This window comes from Lissotriton vulgaris, chromosome 1_1, assembly GCF_964263255.1.
Source record: "Lissotriton vulgaris chromosome 1_1, aLisVul1.2, whole genome shotgun sequence".
Lineage (NCBI taxonomy): Eukaryota > Metazoa > Chordata > Amphibia > Caudata > Salamandridae > Lissotriton > Lissotriton vulgaris.
Window position 1 is genome coordinate 1,160,940,503 of NC_141685.1, and position 17,040 is coordinate 1,160,957,542.

Sequence of the window (17,040 nt, forward strand, 5' to 3'; positions counted from 1 at the left end):
AGACCCCCAAGCAGGCTTAACACTAAGCACAGGAGGAGGAGATCCCTATCCAGGGAATCTCAGCACTCTGGTGTCTCACTAGGGTCAGATGTTGTTAAGAGAATGTCTTCCCCTGAGAAAAGGGAACATCAGGCCAGATTGAGAGAAGTCAATCTGAGGATTGAGAGGCAAGAAGTTGCCCAAGCCAAAGAGAGACTTGCTTTTGCTAGAGAGCAAAAGTTGAGGTGGGTCAGAACCCACTGGTGGCAGCAATATCGCGAAGGATAAAGATAGGTCCTATGATACTAGAAACCTAAGCAAGATTGTCCCACCCTACAAAGTTGGGGATGACATCCACAAATGGATAACTGCTTTGGAGAGGGCTTGCAAAGTACAGCAGGGACCCCAAAGTCAGTGGGCAACAATCTTATGGCTCTCCTTTTCAGAAAAAGGTAGAGATAAGCTCCTCACAGTTAGTGATGAGGATGCTAATAACTACAAAGTCCTGAAGAGCGCTATGATTGATGGGTTTGGCTTAACCACTGAGCAATATAGGTTGTTGTTCAGGGATACCCAGAAGACACAGACTCAGGAATGGACTGTTTTTGTAGATTGTGCTACTAAGGCTCTGCAGGGTTGGTTATTGGGCAGCAAAGTACATGACTATACAGGATTGTATAATTTGATTATGAGGGAGCAGATCCTTAGTAATTGTCAAAACCAGCTTCTACACCAGCACCTGGTGGACTCTGATCTGACCTCTCCACAAGAATTGGGTAAGAGGGCAGACAAATGGGTCGGAACCAGGATTAGGCCTAAAAATCAGGGTGGTGACCAGAATAAAGATTCTAACATGCCTCAAGAGAAAGGTGGGGATAAATCCAAGGACAAGTCCCCTACAGGGCCCCAAAACTCCAATGGGGGTGGTGGGTCCCAAAACACTTCCTCTAACCCTAAGAAACCTTATTTCCATGTCTGTAAACAACCTGGCCACTGGAAGACTGACAGTAGTTGCCCAAAGGCCAACAATAAGGAAAACATTCCACCAAGTAATACTCCCAGACCTCCTGTTACTATTAGTAGTAATCCCCCAGGAGGTGGGAGTGCCCCCAAAACCGTGGCTGTGTATACTTGGGGAACACAGGTGGACTGTGGCCTAACCAGGTCCCCTAATACAGAAACTCTAGTATGTGAAAATGGCATGGGGTTTGCCTACTTCACTACTTGTCCCAACACTTTGGGCAAGTACAGACAGGAGCCCCTCATCAATGGCCAGAAAGTTGAAGCCTATAGAGACACAGGGGCTAGCATCACTATGGTGAACGACAGTCTAGTCCCATTAGGACAACTTTTACCTGGGGTCACCTATCAGGTGATCAACATTGATGGAGTGCAGACAGATCATCCCATGGGAGTAGTAAATCTCAGCTGGGGAGGTGTCACTGGCCCAGAGAGAGTGGCAGTGTGTACAAACTTGTCTGTAGATTGCCTACTGGGAAATGATCTAGAGATGTCAGCATGGGCTGGGGTAGAACAAGAAACCAATTCCAAAATGGTAGGCCTTCCAGAAAAGGTTAGTGGGGCTGTGTTGGTCACAGCCCCAGCTCAAGCAGAATTCCTCCCTGAAAAGGTTGGAAGGGCTATGATGGTCACAGCCCAAGCTCAAGCAGACTTCCCTGAAAAGGTTGGCAGGGCTGTGATGGTCACAGCCCACACACAAACAGAGTTCCTTCCATTAAAGTTTGGTAGGGCTGTGGTGGTCACAGCCCATACTCAAACAGATTTTAGTGTTGTGAAGCCTGAAACTATAGAGCACTCCACTCAAACAGAGAGTTTGGGGAGGAAGAAAAGTCTCCCTCCCACCAGACATTAGGTGAGAGTCAGCCTCCTCAGGGAACTGACCCTACCCCTTGTGAAGGAGCTGCCCCAGAGGTAGTCAGGCCTAGCCTGGCAGACCCCTGATGTCAGTGGACCCTTTGAAGGTGGGACCCAGTCTGGAGCAGGTAACCTGCCCCTCTCTACCCTGCCTCAGTCAGCCCAGGGCTGTAGAGGTCAGGGAGGCCAGTGGACCCCAAAGGGTGCCCTATCCACAGGAACACCCCATCAGCAGATTAGGGGCACCAAAGCTAGCAGCCCTAGCAATGTGACAATTCCAAAAACTCCTGAGGGATCTCCCTTACACCTAGTTAGGAACCTCCCCCAGATGGACTCTGTTGGGCACAGCCAAACCTGGGACCTAAGGGCCCCTAAACTCACCTGTCCCTCCAGTAAGCCAACAAAAGGGACCCAGCCCCCAGCTTTAGGTAGCCAGAGGTTGACCCTGGGAGCACAGTGCAACTCAGTCAAGGAAAGAAAGGCCTACAGGGTGGAAAGTGATTGGAGGAAGCTGAGCCCTACATTAGAGGAGCCTTACTTCAGTACTCCATCTCAACACCAGCCTTTTACTTTGCCAAAACACACCACAGGTAGAGATTCCCTATGGTGGAGACACAATGATACCCTTAGGGTAAGGGATTGCTTAGTGCACCATGAAACTGGGGGTAACCATGCTAGTGCAGGTACTTCCTTATATGGCCACTTAGGCAATATAGGCTTACCTGATCAAGGATAGCCTTATCTCCTTTCGTTTGGGGGGGGGGGGGGGGGGGGGGGGGTTGTGTAGGAAGGTGGATATCAACTTTTTGCCTAGTGTTTAGCTGGTTTTCGACTTAGGTGGCCTGGGATCCTGCTAATCAGGGCCCCAGGCAATCTGCTCTCACTGTAAAATTCACTCCATGTACTCTAGGTAGATCTCCAATTGGATATTGGCACACCTTATGAGCCCCTGTATAGTGTACCATAGGTACCCAGGGCATAGGTGCTTCTAAGACCTACCAGGGGCAGCAGCATGTATTATGCCAGCCTTGGCGGCCATCCAAACTGACACAACCTGCTGATCACTCAGCTGGGGCAAGGTCGTGTAATCACCCCTTGCTTAGATATAGTATTCCTATATCTAACCTTATATATAGACACATATGCACCTATAAGTCACTCCTATGGCAGGCCTTGACAATCCTGAAGGCAGAGTGCTTGGTTTTATGTGAGATGGTGCTCTAGCATGAGCTGAGCCTGTCTGCAGCTTTTGGAACCATGTATTTATAGCTGTTCTATGATATAGCCATACCATATACTTTTAAGTGCATTATAATCCTCGCGGTTAATGCTAACTTTGGTGTGGCTTTATCGAAACATGTCTTGTAAGGTGTCATACGCTTTGGAATACTACCCCCTCGTCAGTTCTGGAGACGGGGGTAGCCTTCCACCCTTCTAGAGGGAGAAGAGATGTAGTTGTAGCTTTACCCAGTTAAAGTTAAACAGAGCCACAGCATCACAAAATGGATGCTGCTGCCACAGACACAAGTCTGACCTCCTGCAGCTGGGAGCCCTTCCAGCGAGGGATGCCTGGACAATAGATGTCCTGCCTTGGGAGGTGCTAGCACTTCCCCAGACAGGCTATAGTGTATTGGGGCAGGGTGGGTTGAATGAAATCAGACACTGCCTGGGGCACACAAGGTGCTCCATGCATAGCCCGTTTCAAACCAGTTGCTGGGGCACTCCAGCCCCAGCTCTGGCGCGAAACTGGACAAAGGGAAAGGGGTGTAACCACCCCCTTCCCAGGTTCCACCCATAGGAGGGACCTAGCAGGTAATCCAGCCCCTTTAATCAGTATAAAGTTAGGAGCTGAGTCTAGAGACTTTAGATTATCCTGAACTGAAACTCTGAAACGAAACTCTGGACCTTTGACATTCTACTGCAACTAGAAGACTGAAGAATCTCCCTTGTGGTCAAGGAGTGACCACCCTGTGCAAACAGGCACCGACTAGTGAATTGCCAGTTTGCTTTGTCGAAGCTCCCGAAGGATCCCGACAACTCTGCTTCACAGGACTGGACTTCCAGACTTCTCGGACCCCGACCCACACCTCCAGCAAAGCTGAGACCCGTGGCAGACACGAGAGACTTGGAACCGGACACCTGGCCATTTTGCTCTTTGCTAAACTGTGCAGCTTTTGAGGCATCCTCGAAGTTGTGCATTGAGTATTGAGAAGCCCCAACCCGAGCCGTAAATGCACCGAAGCTCAGCCCTCCACACTCCACGAGTGCCGCGTGGGGCCTGCTCTTGCATTTCTCCTCGACGCGTCATTGCGGTTGCTCTTCCGTTGGCTAGTGGCCATCTTGAAGACACCATTTTGAATCAACGCTGCTTGCCAGGTTGCTAAGGGCTTGCTCTTGCTTTCCTGTAAAGGGGAAGCTCCACAGACCTTGCTGGTCGGTACAAGAAGCCGATCTTCACTTCCTGTGTGGGTTGCCTTTGTCAAGGCTTGTTAATTCATCCGGAAGCCGACACCGCCAACAGCGAGAGCCTTCGTGGGACAGTCCGTATCCAGCTCCTGGTCGTCATCGACGCCTCCTGGTCCACATGGCTGCAGAGACAAGCTTCACTTCTTCACCTGTTTGCAGCTCGACATCGCCTGGTTCCTTCCTGGTTCCTTCCTGGTCACTTGCTAGTGACTCAGACTCTGTCCCCTCTGCTTTCAGGTTCTTCACTTCTTCGATCCACCCTTGGATCCATCCGGACATCTTCCTCCTGGTCGCCTGCAGCATCTTCTTGCAGCTCTCCATAGGATTCGACGACGAAACCTGACACAACTTCACACCTATGCACCCGGCTTCCCTGGGTGAGGTAACTCGATTACTCCGGTGCTCCCGTGGGTAATAACTATTCAAGTGCCCTACTTTAACTGGGTTTTCCTGTAGTCCACCCGGAAGTGTCTGAAATCAACTACTTTGTTAACTTTACATTCCCATTGAAAGTCTATGAGAACTCGCGTGTGTGTTTAGACACTGCACACGCGTCCTGTGAGACTCCTACTTCCTAACCTGTGGTTGTCAGTGTAGTCCTAGCGATTCCCTAGGCCCTAGGCCTATTTACCTGTTCTGAAGTGGTTCTTATACCACTTATGGTTCGTGAGGCCCCTAGGGCAGAATTGTATTTGTGCAACTTATAGTATGCTTATTGAGTCACTTGTGCTGTATCTCCAACTCTGATCGCATAAAGAGTGCAGAGGGGTTGTGTTAGTAATAAATACATATATATTTGATGTATACCTTTTGTGGTGTCCTTACATTTGGTATTCAAGGGGTTATTATTGGTAATTCAAACATTAAGTCGGAGCTAAGAGGGAATAAGGAAAGGGTCGCCCTCCACTCTAAACCAGTAATTCAACTACAGACCCAATCCAACGGTGTCAAGGTATATCAGTGACTCTGAAAGAGGGGCAGTCAAAATATACTGCTCCCAGACACTCTCTTATACACGTTATAAGGAGGTGATGCACTGTACTCCGCCCACGTTAAAAGACACACCTGTTCTCCCCGACAGTACCACAGAACAGCACAAGTTGTGACCCAAAAAAAGGTTGGTCGCAAGAGTCCACACCTGGTGTTGGACTAGGATCTTAATAGAAAAAATGTGCGAGAAGCAAGAGACGCCTCACGGAAACACCACCAACGGGGTAACTGGTATTTAATTTCCAGACAGGCCCCTGTCTCATCATCGGTAGTCACTTGCTTCTCAAAAGAAATAAGAAGAAAGAAAAGAGGTGTCCAAAAAAAACAACAGAAATTGTGACAAACAGTGGAGAGCAGAAAAATCTGCTAGTGACAAACACACACATATAACCGAGTGCCTAAAAACACAGCACACAAGTCCCTTAACCAACTTTATTCATAGGGAGGTGATAATGTGCTGTTTATATTAAAAAGGCTGGTAGCTATTCATGCATACCATTACCTAATGCCAGTGCCGACATGTTTCACTGCTATAATGCGTTAAGCAGTTTCATCAGGGCTGCACTCATATGCTGCCACTCCACTTTTGGACACTAGTTCTGTAATGCACTGCCAAGAGAGAACAGGTGGAAGAGCATTATTAAAAACATGAGGACCCAAGGTTTGCAATATGTATGGAAAATGTGGTGATGTGTGGGGAATATTACCAGGAGTCAGCCAAGTTAGTCATACCCGCCGCTCCAGTATCAAAAAGGCAACAGGGTACTCCAATCGTAAGTTTTCCCTTTTCCTTCGTCTTAAGTTTTCTGTTGAAAAGAGAGTGTATAACAGCTTGTATCATGCAGCTTCGTAGACACCACACAGACTACAATGTTAACTTGTAACAACTAGCCCTTACTCCCTTAGTCACCTTCTGGTGTAGAATCTACAACCCCACTAATCGATTCGTTTCCACATGGGAATTGTGCATACATTAAACCAATACAGCATCTAAAAATCAATGCCCACTGTATACTTCGTTATAGAGCGCTGCATCTAGCTCGTGCTGCCGATGTCAAACAGGCGGGACACACCTCTTTTGCATGCTCGTCAGGAGCACGCTGGCCGCCTGTTGAGACAGTTACCACAGTGAGCCCAATCACACTCGAGCCCAACACTCTTAATACCCAGCACGGACACCCGTGTGTTGTAAAGTCCGTTGCATCAGCAAACACACACACTCGTAACGCGGCCGCCGGAGTGGCACCCAGGACTCCCCTTAGTACTTTCCTGTAAGCTGCCTTTCCAAACCACCAGCTCTCCTCACCGTCACGACACCAGGAAGACGCCTTTCCTCCGCCGTACAGCTGCTGTAGCAGCTCGCATTGAAATGCGGAAATGCGGCGGGACCCCGCCCCTTAAATTGTATCACGTGACCCCTGTGCCGAACGCGGCGGCCATCTTAGCCTAGTCAAAAAACGGGTGCAGGTGCCTATATGGGGAAATACAAGGAGTATATACAGTACGAAAATGACTATGCCCCACCTTGCTGGTAAAATCAAGCACAAGCACACTAGTGTATTTCTCACAGACCGGGAATGTTTCAAGAATGTGTGGTGAGACAATTACTACAAACTATATAAGATGTATAATGGACAACACACACATGCCGGTGTTAAAGAGAGCACCTACTGGTGTATTTATATAGTGTTGAAAAAACATCACTACAGAGCTAGTATCCCCCACTCAATGCGGATAGGAAAGGGATGTACACTCCATAATACTTAAATGTATGCAACAGCTGCCCATCCTATCTACTGGGTATTGCAGCAAACCAAACGGAATACGCAGGAAGCAAGTTTTGCCCCATATCAATGTGGACTTCCTACTGTAAGCTGCACCTAGTTCAAACACTCGTAAGCACCCCCTAGGGACATAAGGGTGTATAGCCCTCCCCACCCAAGCCTAGGAGGAGCAGGGTGTACCTACTGCGTTTATCTGGGTTCCAGAAAAAATGAATGAATGTACCAATCATAGTTTGACCTTGTTTCATTCTATAATTTCATTTAGTCCAATCCGGTCAGTTTTCTCGTTGTAAATCCAACGGGCTTCTTTAACCAACAGGATCCCATCGATGTTATGAGGGGAACCCTTAACCTTTTCCAACACTGTCCACTGGAAGGTGTGTTTCTCTGTGAAACAGTGTTGAACCAGCTTAGTTGTCAGTTTGCCAGCTCTTATGGTGCTCAGATGTTCTTGTACTCGCACTTTGATTTTACGCGATGTGAGTCCTATGTAGTGTAAACCACACTGGCAAGTTAACCTGTACACTACTTGTGTTGAATTACAATTACTAAACTGGTTGAGGAACCATTCCTTACCCGATGCGAGTGTCACACTTGTGCTCTTCTTAGTCAGTGGACACACTGAGCATGTCCCGCATGGGTAATGGCCGTTAGGTACCATGGAAGTGGTGTTAGTTTGTGCAGTCGGGGCTCTTGAGTGTACCATTTTGTCCTTCAAATTGGATACCCTCTTGAATGCAAATCTAGGGGGTGGCATTTGGAAGTCACTGTTGGACAAAATGGGCCAGTGCTTTCGAATGGACTGTCGAATTTTAGTGGCCATAGGGTCATATGTCATGACGACAGGTACACATTCATCTCTCTGTTTAACTACCTTCTCCAAGAGGGCGCTCCTAGGTGTGTTGAGCGCTCTCTTTTTGGCTTGTTTTACAATTTTGGTGGGGTAGTTCATGTTGGTAAGCGTAGATGCCAACTCTTCAGATTGTTCTAAGAAGGTGTTGGTCGAGGAGCAGTTGCATCTGTATCTCAAGAATTGCCCCACGGGCAGATTATCCCTCAGCGCCCTGGGATGGAAGGAATTATAAGAGAGTAAAGAATTCCTATCCGTAGGCTTCTGATGTACACAGGTATTAATCGTGCCGCTGCTATATTCAATATCCAGATCAAGGTACACTGCCTTATGCCTGTCATAAGTCCAGGTGAATTTAAGGTTCACATCTTGTATGTTCAACCAATTCAGGAATTCAAGGAGATGTTCCTCCGTACCTGACCAGATACAGAGCACGTCATCTATATATCTCTTCCAGAGCCGGAGATGACTCTGGAAGGGGTTGTTATTATGATAGATGACGTGCTCCTCGAACTGGCCAACATAAATACAGGCTATGCTGGGGGCCATAGTGGCCCCCATAGAAGTCCCAGATATCTGGAGATAGAGCTGATCTTTATAGCCGAAGTAATTCCTTGTGAGGGCTAACTCAACGCATTGGAGTACAAATGTCTGAGTGGTGTCGTAAAACCATTCCTGGCTACCCAGGGCGCGGGCTGCTGCCACCAGCGCCGCGTCCTGGGGTATACAGGTGTACAAAGATTCAATGTCGATTGTGACAAAGAATTCACTCACAGGGTCATACTGGATGCCCTCAAGGGTATTCAAGATGTCGGTCGTGTCCTTAACAAACGATCTCTGGTTGACCACAGATTCTCTTAGAAAGAAATCCGCATACTGGGATAGCGGTTCTAACACTGATTGGATACCCGCAACAATGGGGCGTCCTGGGGGTGGACGTGTCGGTTTATGGATTTTTTGGGAGTATGTAAAAAGACGGAGTTCTGGGATTGGTGTTCACCAGGAACTCCGCCTCTTTAACCGAAATCCATTTCTTCTCCTTTGCTAATCCAACCATGTCGCGGATAGTTCTAGATAATTATTCCACAGGGTCTTTGTTGAGAGGTAGATAGTTAGTTCTCACACTGAGAAGACATAAGGCTTCAGCCTCATAGTCGGCCGTGTTGAGTAGGACGATTGCCCCGCCCTTGTCTGCCGACTTTATGGTCAGCTTATGGTTGTTTTGAAGGCTTTTGACTGCTTCCCAGTCTTCTTTTGTCATATTTTTGTGGTTAGACTGTTTCTGGGTCTGTTCTATTCTCTCCATATCCTGCAGGACAAGAGATTCATAAAACACTACCTCAGGACCAACCGATGAGGCTGGTGGACAGAAAGAGGAAGGTTTTCTCAAGTTGGAATTGTAAGTGGTATTTTCCGACGAATTATTGTCCTTAAAAAAATTTTCAACTTGATTTTTCTCAATGTTTCATGGAACTCATTCCTACATTTAAAGGTATCATGATTTGGAGTGGGAATAAAACCCAAACCTTTATTGAGTACTCTTTTTTCGTTCTCTGTAAGGGCATGATCAGAAAGGTTGACTACAATGTTGCCCCTCACTTCTGAGTCCTGCCTCTGCTGCGAGTCAGCCTGGGTGAGAACGTTTGCCATTGTTGGCGCTGCTGGTTCGACTGGTTGGATTGATTACCTCTGCCTCTTCCACCGCCCTGACCCCCCCCCGCGGTGGGTGGTTCGTTGGCCTTGGGATAAAAAAGACCTCAGAAGGGCGCCTAGATCCTCGCTGTTCTGATTCTGTTGCTGGAATCTCACCCGGTTACCTTGTGGGATGTCTTCTTCTTCCTCACTGGAAGTGTTGTCAAAGGTCCAGTGGTTTGGGGTCCGTCTTGTTTGTTGTCTACCCCCACGTCCTCTTTGTCTTCCTCCGAAGGACTGTGGTTCCTGTGGTGTCAGATAATAATCGTCCTTCACATAGGGAAATGCCCATTCATGCGAGAATCTCTCTAGATTGCGAGTGAGGCCCTTCAGTTTCTGGGTGACCATATAGTTTCTATATTCGGACAGATCGTCCTGGATCCTTTTTAGTTGCTCCTTAGTGTCAAGCAGGGTGGTATCCCTCTGTATGGTTTCTTGCAACTCGAGGATCTCCTTCAGAAGCTCTTCACTTAGCCGCTTGGCCGTGCTAATAATTAAAATCAGCCAATCCCTGGTACACTTATTCACAATGAAGCTCCAGTCACGCCTGAACTTACTGTCATCAAGGAAAATGCGGGGTTCTATTCTCACCAAAAGACTGGCTGGGGCTGCTCCTGCAGTATAGTATTCAGTCATAAGCGCCCCGTGAAGCGCAATCCTAACCTGTCTCTTTTTAAGAGTACTCAGTTTCTCCCATTCTTCCCTGACTGTGGTGGTGCCCAGCAGGGGATTATCCGGTAAAAGTGAGGGGCCTGCTAAGATAGCAGCTATCTGTTCCTCCGTGAAGGCTAGAGAGTTTTTGTCCATTGGTATGGGGAACACAAACCAAAAAGCCCTTCTACTCGAGTGGCTGATGATCTAAACCCAAACACATACGCCAAAGACTACTATGAAAGTATGGCTGGTTGCCAACCTGAGGGGTTCACATGTAAAGTCAAATTAAAAACCGATCCACCAGGTCGGGGGATACTAAGCTCTCACGGCTGGCCGCCGTACATAGCATTCAAACATTAAGTCGGAGCTAAGAGGGAATAAGGAAAGGGTCGCCCTCCACTCTAAACCAGTAATTCAACTACAGACCCAATCCAACGGCATCAAGGTATATCAGTGACTCTGAAAGAGGGGCAGTCAAAATATACTGCTCCCAGACACTCTCTTATACACGTTATAAGGAGGTGATGCACTGTACTCCGCCCACGTTAAAAGACACACCTGTTCTTCCCGACAGTACCACAGAACAGCACAAGTTGTGACCCAAAAAAAGGTTGGTCGCAAGAGTCCACACCTGGTGTTGGACTAGGATCTTAATAGAAAAAATGTGCGAGAAGCAAGAGACGCCTCACGGAAACACCACCAACGGGGTAACTGGTATGTAATTTCCAGACAGGCCCCTGTCTCATCATCGGTAGTCACTTGCTTCTCAAAAGAAATAAGAAGAAAGCAAAGAGGTGTCCAAAACAAACAACAGAAATTGTGACAAACAGTGGAGAGCAGAAAAATCTGCTAGTGACAAACACACACATATAACCGAGTGCCTAAAACACAGCACACAAGTCCCTTAACCAACTTTATTCATAGGGAGGTGATAATGTGCTGTTTATATTAAAAAGGCTGGTAGCTATTCATGCATACCATTACCTAATACCAGTGCCGACATGTTTCACTGCTATAATGCGTTAAGCAGTTTTATCAGGGCTGCACTCATTGCTGCCACTCCACTTTTGGACACTAGTTCTGTAATGCACTACCAAGAGAGAACAGGTGGAAGAGCATTATTAAAAACATGAGGACCCAAGGTTAGCAATATGTATGGAAAATGTGGTGATGTGTGGGGAATATTACCAGGAGTCAGCCAAGTTAGTCATACCCGCCGCTCCAGTATTAAAAAGGTAACAGGGTACTCCAATCGTAAGTTTTCCCTTTTCCTTCGTCTTAAGTTTTCTGTTGAAAAGAGAGTGTATAACAGCTTGTATCATGCAGCTTCGTAGACACCACACAGACTACAATGTTAACTTGTAACAACTAGCCCTTACTCCCTTAGTCACCTTCTGGTGTAGAATCTACAACCCCACTAATCGATTCGTTTCCACACGGGGATTGTGCATACATTAAACCAATACAGCATCTAAAAATCAATGCCCACTGTATACTTCGTTATAGAGCGCTGCATCTAACTCGTGCTGCCGATGTCAAACAGGCGGGACACACCTATTTTGCATGCTCGACAGGAGCACGCTAGCCGCCTGTTGAGACAGTTACCACAGTGAGCCCAATCACACTCGAGCCCAACACTCTTAATACCCAGCACGGAGACCCGTGTGTTGTAAAGTCCGTTGCATCAGCAAACACACACACTCGTAACGCGGCCGCCGGAGTTGCACCCAGGACTTATTATTGGTAAAACAATTGGCTTCACATGCTCTCTGAAGTATTAGCCTAAGACTGCTTAGTCCATGCTACCACTAGGATAGCTGGTCTATAAGGTTGACTTTACAACCATCACCATAAGGGTTGTTTGGACTGATACAGGGTGCCCACTAGAATAGTGGACATCACATATCAGGCCAACTTCTCACAGTTACAATGAATATAAAAAGGGACTAGCATATGGTGTTTTGGAAACATCTTTTGAGTCAAGCTTCTTTCAATAAACAAGATTCAAGTAAGGAGAAATGGACGCAACACACTGCAGAACAACCTGGGGAGGTTACTGCCAATAACATTTGGAACTTAAATTCAAGTGTGATTTTTTTTTTACATCTGGAACATTCCCTGGTTGATTGTAGTGGCATTTTATTAAGTAACAAACATTCAATCACTACTCAGAAGCACGCACAACAGCAAATCCGCTTTCAAGAAACTCTCAGATTTGGCTCAATCTAAATGACGCACTCCGATGAAGCCCGGTTACTTTCCAAACTGCTGCTATTGAATGAAGTGGGCACCCAGTGCCTGGCCATCCAGCATCATTCTGTGCCAATGGATAACCAGACAGGCCCATTAGCTGTACATAAATTGCTTAGGCATACCATGTTTACAGTGAGAACTCAATTAGCCAAACCCGGACCCTGGACCACATTCATGTTTTGTCTTCACTTCTGGTGTATCTGGGGTCTTGCCAGTACTTCAAAGTGATGATGCTTGAGAAAAGAAAACCTACAAAAATGCATAGCTGACTAGTCTTAGGTTGAGCATGGCAGCGGGCAGGCAATTTCCAATCCCGAAACAGGTATCTACCATTTTCCACAACTACAGAAGCGGTCTATCCAAAGATGTGTTGTTTAAATAACATACTCATAAGTCACTAAGAAAGCAGCCAATATGGCACAGTCCTTGTACCTTATCTAGCGATGAGATTACATTCTGGTGAGTTAGGCAGAATGTCTCCATGTACTGTCCAAATTTGCTGTTATGATAAATGTTCAGTGGACAAAAGGTCCATATTCATTTTCAACCCATAGCTATCCTACTCGAGCTGCAGAAATGTTCTTTTCAGTAATGGCTACAACATAAAGCCACCATCTGCGGAATGTGCAGCATGCCCAGCCCGACCGCCAGTGTAATATGAATATTTTATGATGTACTCTCTCGCTGTCGCAAGAGGTTCTCAGGTTGTTAAAAACAGAAGGAGGCTTTTGGTGCGGTTGGACTGCATCTGTTCCAAGAGCCTTACCCTTCCTCCTTCCCCAAAATCCACCCCTTTCCCCAGCTGAAACTTCAAACATTATGCACCTGTTCAGAGCCTTTTTCTTAGCCTCTACCCAAGAACATAGTCTCTGTGGAGCCTGAATTACAGGCATAAATTGTACATTCCAGTAAACCATGTAGCAGGTAATTCATTTAAAACATTGACATCATCCAAAGGGGGGAATCCTAACGTTCCTAGATGGTGCACTCTTTTATAATCTTACATTTATAAAGGACAGAATCAGCAGCTAATATGTGCTTGTCTAGTTGACACAAATTTGGATGGTTCTTCTCTTACTGCTTTCACCACAAGGAGGATATGAAATTCAGAAAAAGATTTAAAAATGTAATGCATTATTGCTTCAATTGTCCTGACCTGACATTGGGAGTAACCTCCAGAGCTGCCATTTGTGCCTCATGGGTATTACAGAAATTACGTACACAAGGCAGAGGAGGTTTGAGTTGTTTCATTCCAGTCCTGGGGGAAAAGAACTAATGAGAGACCAAAAAGCGAATAGCACACGTCATCACTCCACTCCAGACGAGGTCTGGCTGTTCATTTATTAGGGAGACCTTTTCAAGCTGAAGCTTAGTTAGAGAAGAAGATAATTGAGTTCAGAGGTATGACAACAGCTGGTGACTTTCGAGTGCCTCCTCTAACTACATGTACAACGAAATTCGACCCCAGAAGAGAAGCGCCACCTACCGATTGTCTCTGGCGGCCTCCTCTTCAGCATGGGAGGGGCGCTCTCCTTCCGGGTCAAGGGGGTTTTCCGCCGGTCGACTGACTTCTTTGGTTTGTAGCGTACTTTCAGGTTGGGTTCAGATGCTAAAGAGAGGGCAAACACCTATTATTGCACTGTTCCTCCCTCTATACTTGCCTTAAAGCTGTCTTATCCCCCACCTCGTTCCACACTGCTAAGAGGCAACAGCTTGGTTATGGGGATGGGTGTACACGATGTCCCTCAAAGTATCTGGGACTCCACGTTCTGCTCCTAGGTCCACAGCTTATATCCCCGTATTCGAGAGAGGGGTTTTATGGAACACTGAAGGAATCATAAATCAACTGAAAACATAAGATGAGCTCTAGCCCAGGAACCCGCGGCAGGTGCTGTACCTGTCTTTCGTAGAGGGAAGTGCTCTGGCATGTCACTGGGGCTGGCTGCGAGCTGAGCTGTAAAACTGGTAAGTATGTTAGGAGACGGTGGTTCTGGTTCCACGTGCTCGAGGGTCCTAGAGGTAGAAAGACAACATGTTAAGTCCCCGTGCAGCAAGACAAGGCCAATATCACTATTGTTCATACAGTGATATCTTATATTCGAACAAGCAACACTTGCATTTTCCCATGTGTGTAGAAGTGTATGTACATAAAACAGCTGTAGAAAAGGGGAAATGGGTAAGAATGAGCACGTAAGAATCAGACTTTGCAAGTTCATTGACATCCACGTGGGAGAGAAAAGCAAGCAAGGAACATGAATTATAACAAGTGTGATGTACAAGCGACATTGATTCAAAGGAGAGCGAGGTGCTTTTGAGAAAGAGACAACCACAGAGGAGAAAGAGAGCAAGAACGAGAGAGGGCAAACTACAGTGAGCGAGAAAACGGCAAATAAAAAGAAAGGAAATGGAATATGATCAGGAAAGAAGATTTAATGTGTGATGGCGCAGCCCTTCAAGAAGTTGACGGTAGGGCAAAAAAAAAATAAAAAATGGAATGCTTAGTAACATTGGTGGTGTTGGAAGATGACAAAAGCTATAAATGCAGCAGAGATACTGCATCCAGTTGTTAAACCTGCCATCTTGTGCCGTGATTTGCCCTTTTTGGTTCTGACCTCAAATTTTTAGGTCGAGTCTAGAGTCAGCACGCTTGCGCTGCTCTGCGAGACTTGTTGTAGCAGAGTATGGAATAGAAGCCCCGCCCACTCTCCACCCATATCTGTCATAGACTTGTATTGTATTATAATTGCATTTATATAGCGCTTATTACCCCTGAGGCGTTAAAGCGGGTTTTTTGGAGAGTAGCACACTACTCCGAAACCCATAAAAGATTAGTGTTGAATTATTATAGTGAAATATGAATGTAATTTGAGTGGTGGTTAAGGTAGTCAGTTATTTGGATTGAGAAGGGAAGGGGAGGGATAGAAGAGGGAAAAAGATTTGCATTTATATAGCGCTCGTTACCCCTGATGGGTTGTTGAAGTGCTTTTTTGCCAAGTAGCACCTTACTCCGGAACCCATAAAGGAATAGTGTTATATTTATATAGTGCTTGCTACCCCTGATGACGCATTGAAACGCTTTTTCGGCACGTAGCAGGCTACTTGGGAACCCATAAAAGATTAGTGGTGAATTAGTATAGTGAAACATGAAATTTGAAAAGTGGACATGTTGGTCTGTTATTTTAATTGAAACGGATAGTGGAGGGATGAATGAATTAATGAATTTGAATTTGTAGAGCGCAACTAAACCCGAAGGCATCAAGGTGCTGAAAGATGGTATGGCAGTATGAACAAGTGATGTGCAGATCATAGGTAACCTTCTCGGAAAAGCCAGGTCTTAAGTGCTTTACGGAAGAGGGGGTGAGAGGCAAGCTCCTTGAGGTCATCAGGGAGCGTGTTCCATAGTTTGGGTGCGAGGGAGCGGAAGGCCCTTCCACCACATCTGGCCTTGAGGACTCGGGGAACTGTCAGAAGATTTTTGTCGGCGGAGGGAAGAGCCCTGCCGGGGACATAGAAAGACACGAGGGGAGGAATGTCTTTTGGCCCAGTCCCATTTAGGGCGTGGTGCGTAAGGCAGAGGGCCTTAAAGTTAATCCTGGCCTGGATGGGGAGCCAGTGCAGGTTCTTTCTGATGGCAGTGCCTGACGCACGCTTCGGGGCATCTACAACAAAGCGGGCCGCTGCATTTTGCACAATCTGAAGGCGTTGGACCAAGCCGTTGTTAATGCCTAGATATAGTGCATTGCAGTAGTCCAGCCGGGAGGCTATAAGAGCCACCGCGACTTTTTTCGTGTTTCAGGGGAGAGATAGTGGGAGATTTTTCTAAGGATTCTTAGCGCACCACAGCAGGTGGAAACTGTCCTGTTAACCTGTTTATCAAGAGTACGGGTGGTGTCCAAGATAACACCCAGTTTTCGGGTTTCGGATAGAAGAGTGAAGGATTTAGACTTTTTATTTGAAGGGCATGGCAGTTGGAGGAGGCTTGGGATGAGTAAAAATGGATGTGGAGTGGAGAGGGAAGAGTTAAGAAAGGCTTGTTTTGGGGGATTGGTATAGTAAAAGAGGTGTCAGATGATGCAAGAAGGGGTAGAGTAGGGGACAGTCTAGAAAGGGTTATTTTGGGGATCATAGTAGTGGTATGGGGTTTCGGATGAATAAGAGAGTGGATGTAGAGCATATATTGATCGAGGTATAGGGTGAGAATAGAATAGTGCATTGGAAATAGCAGTAGAACGAGGTTTGAAATGAGTCAGAGAGTTGAGGTAGAAGATATATTGAGAGAGGCATAGGGTAGTGCGTTGGATATGCTGAATTAGAAGAAAGTCATACATGTATAGATTCATAAGTACAAGGAAAGTATATAGATGCATAAAGGAAGGAAGTATATGTTGATTAAAGCTATTAATAGAGGTATAGGGTGAGAAATAGGGTAGTGCATTGAATATGCTTTTTTAGGAGAAAAGTAATAACTATGTAGATCCAAGTACATGGAAGTTATAT

The 17,040-nt window shown here is 46.4% G+C and overlaps 1 protein-coding gene across 4 annotated transcripts in view; it reads right to left on the minus strand.

Annotated features, from left to right (window-relative positions):
- The window catches only part of HDAC7 (histone deacetylase 7), a 686,142-nt gene that overhangs the window by 283,507 nt on the left and 385,595 nt on the right, over positions 1–17,040 (minus strand). For 3 of the 4 annotated variants that reach the window (XM_086964199.1, XM_086964189.1, XM_086964216.1), the window contains exons 5-6: positions 14,441–14,556; positions 14,030–14,152 (exon numbers count right to left, since the gene is read on the minus strand). In XM_086964199.1, the coding sequence (XP_086820325.1) occupies positions 14,030–14,152; positions 14,441–14,556 (239 nt within the window). The remainder of the gene's footprint in view (positions 1–14,029; positions 14,153–14,440; positions 14,557–17,040) is intronic. The other variant, XM_086964206.1, reaches the window with a different exon arrangement.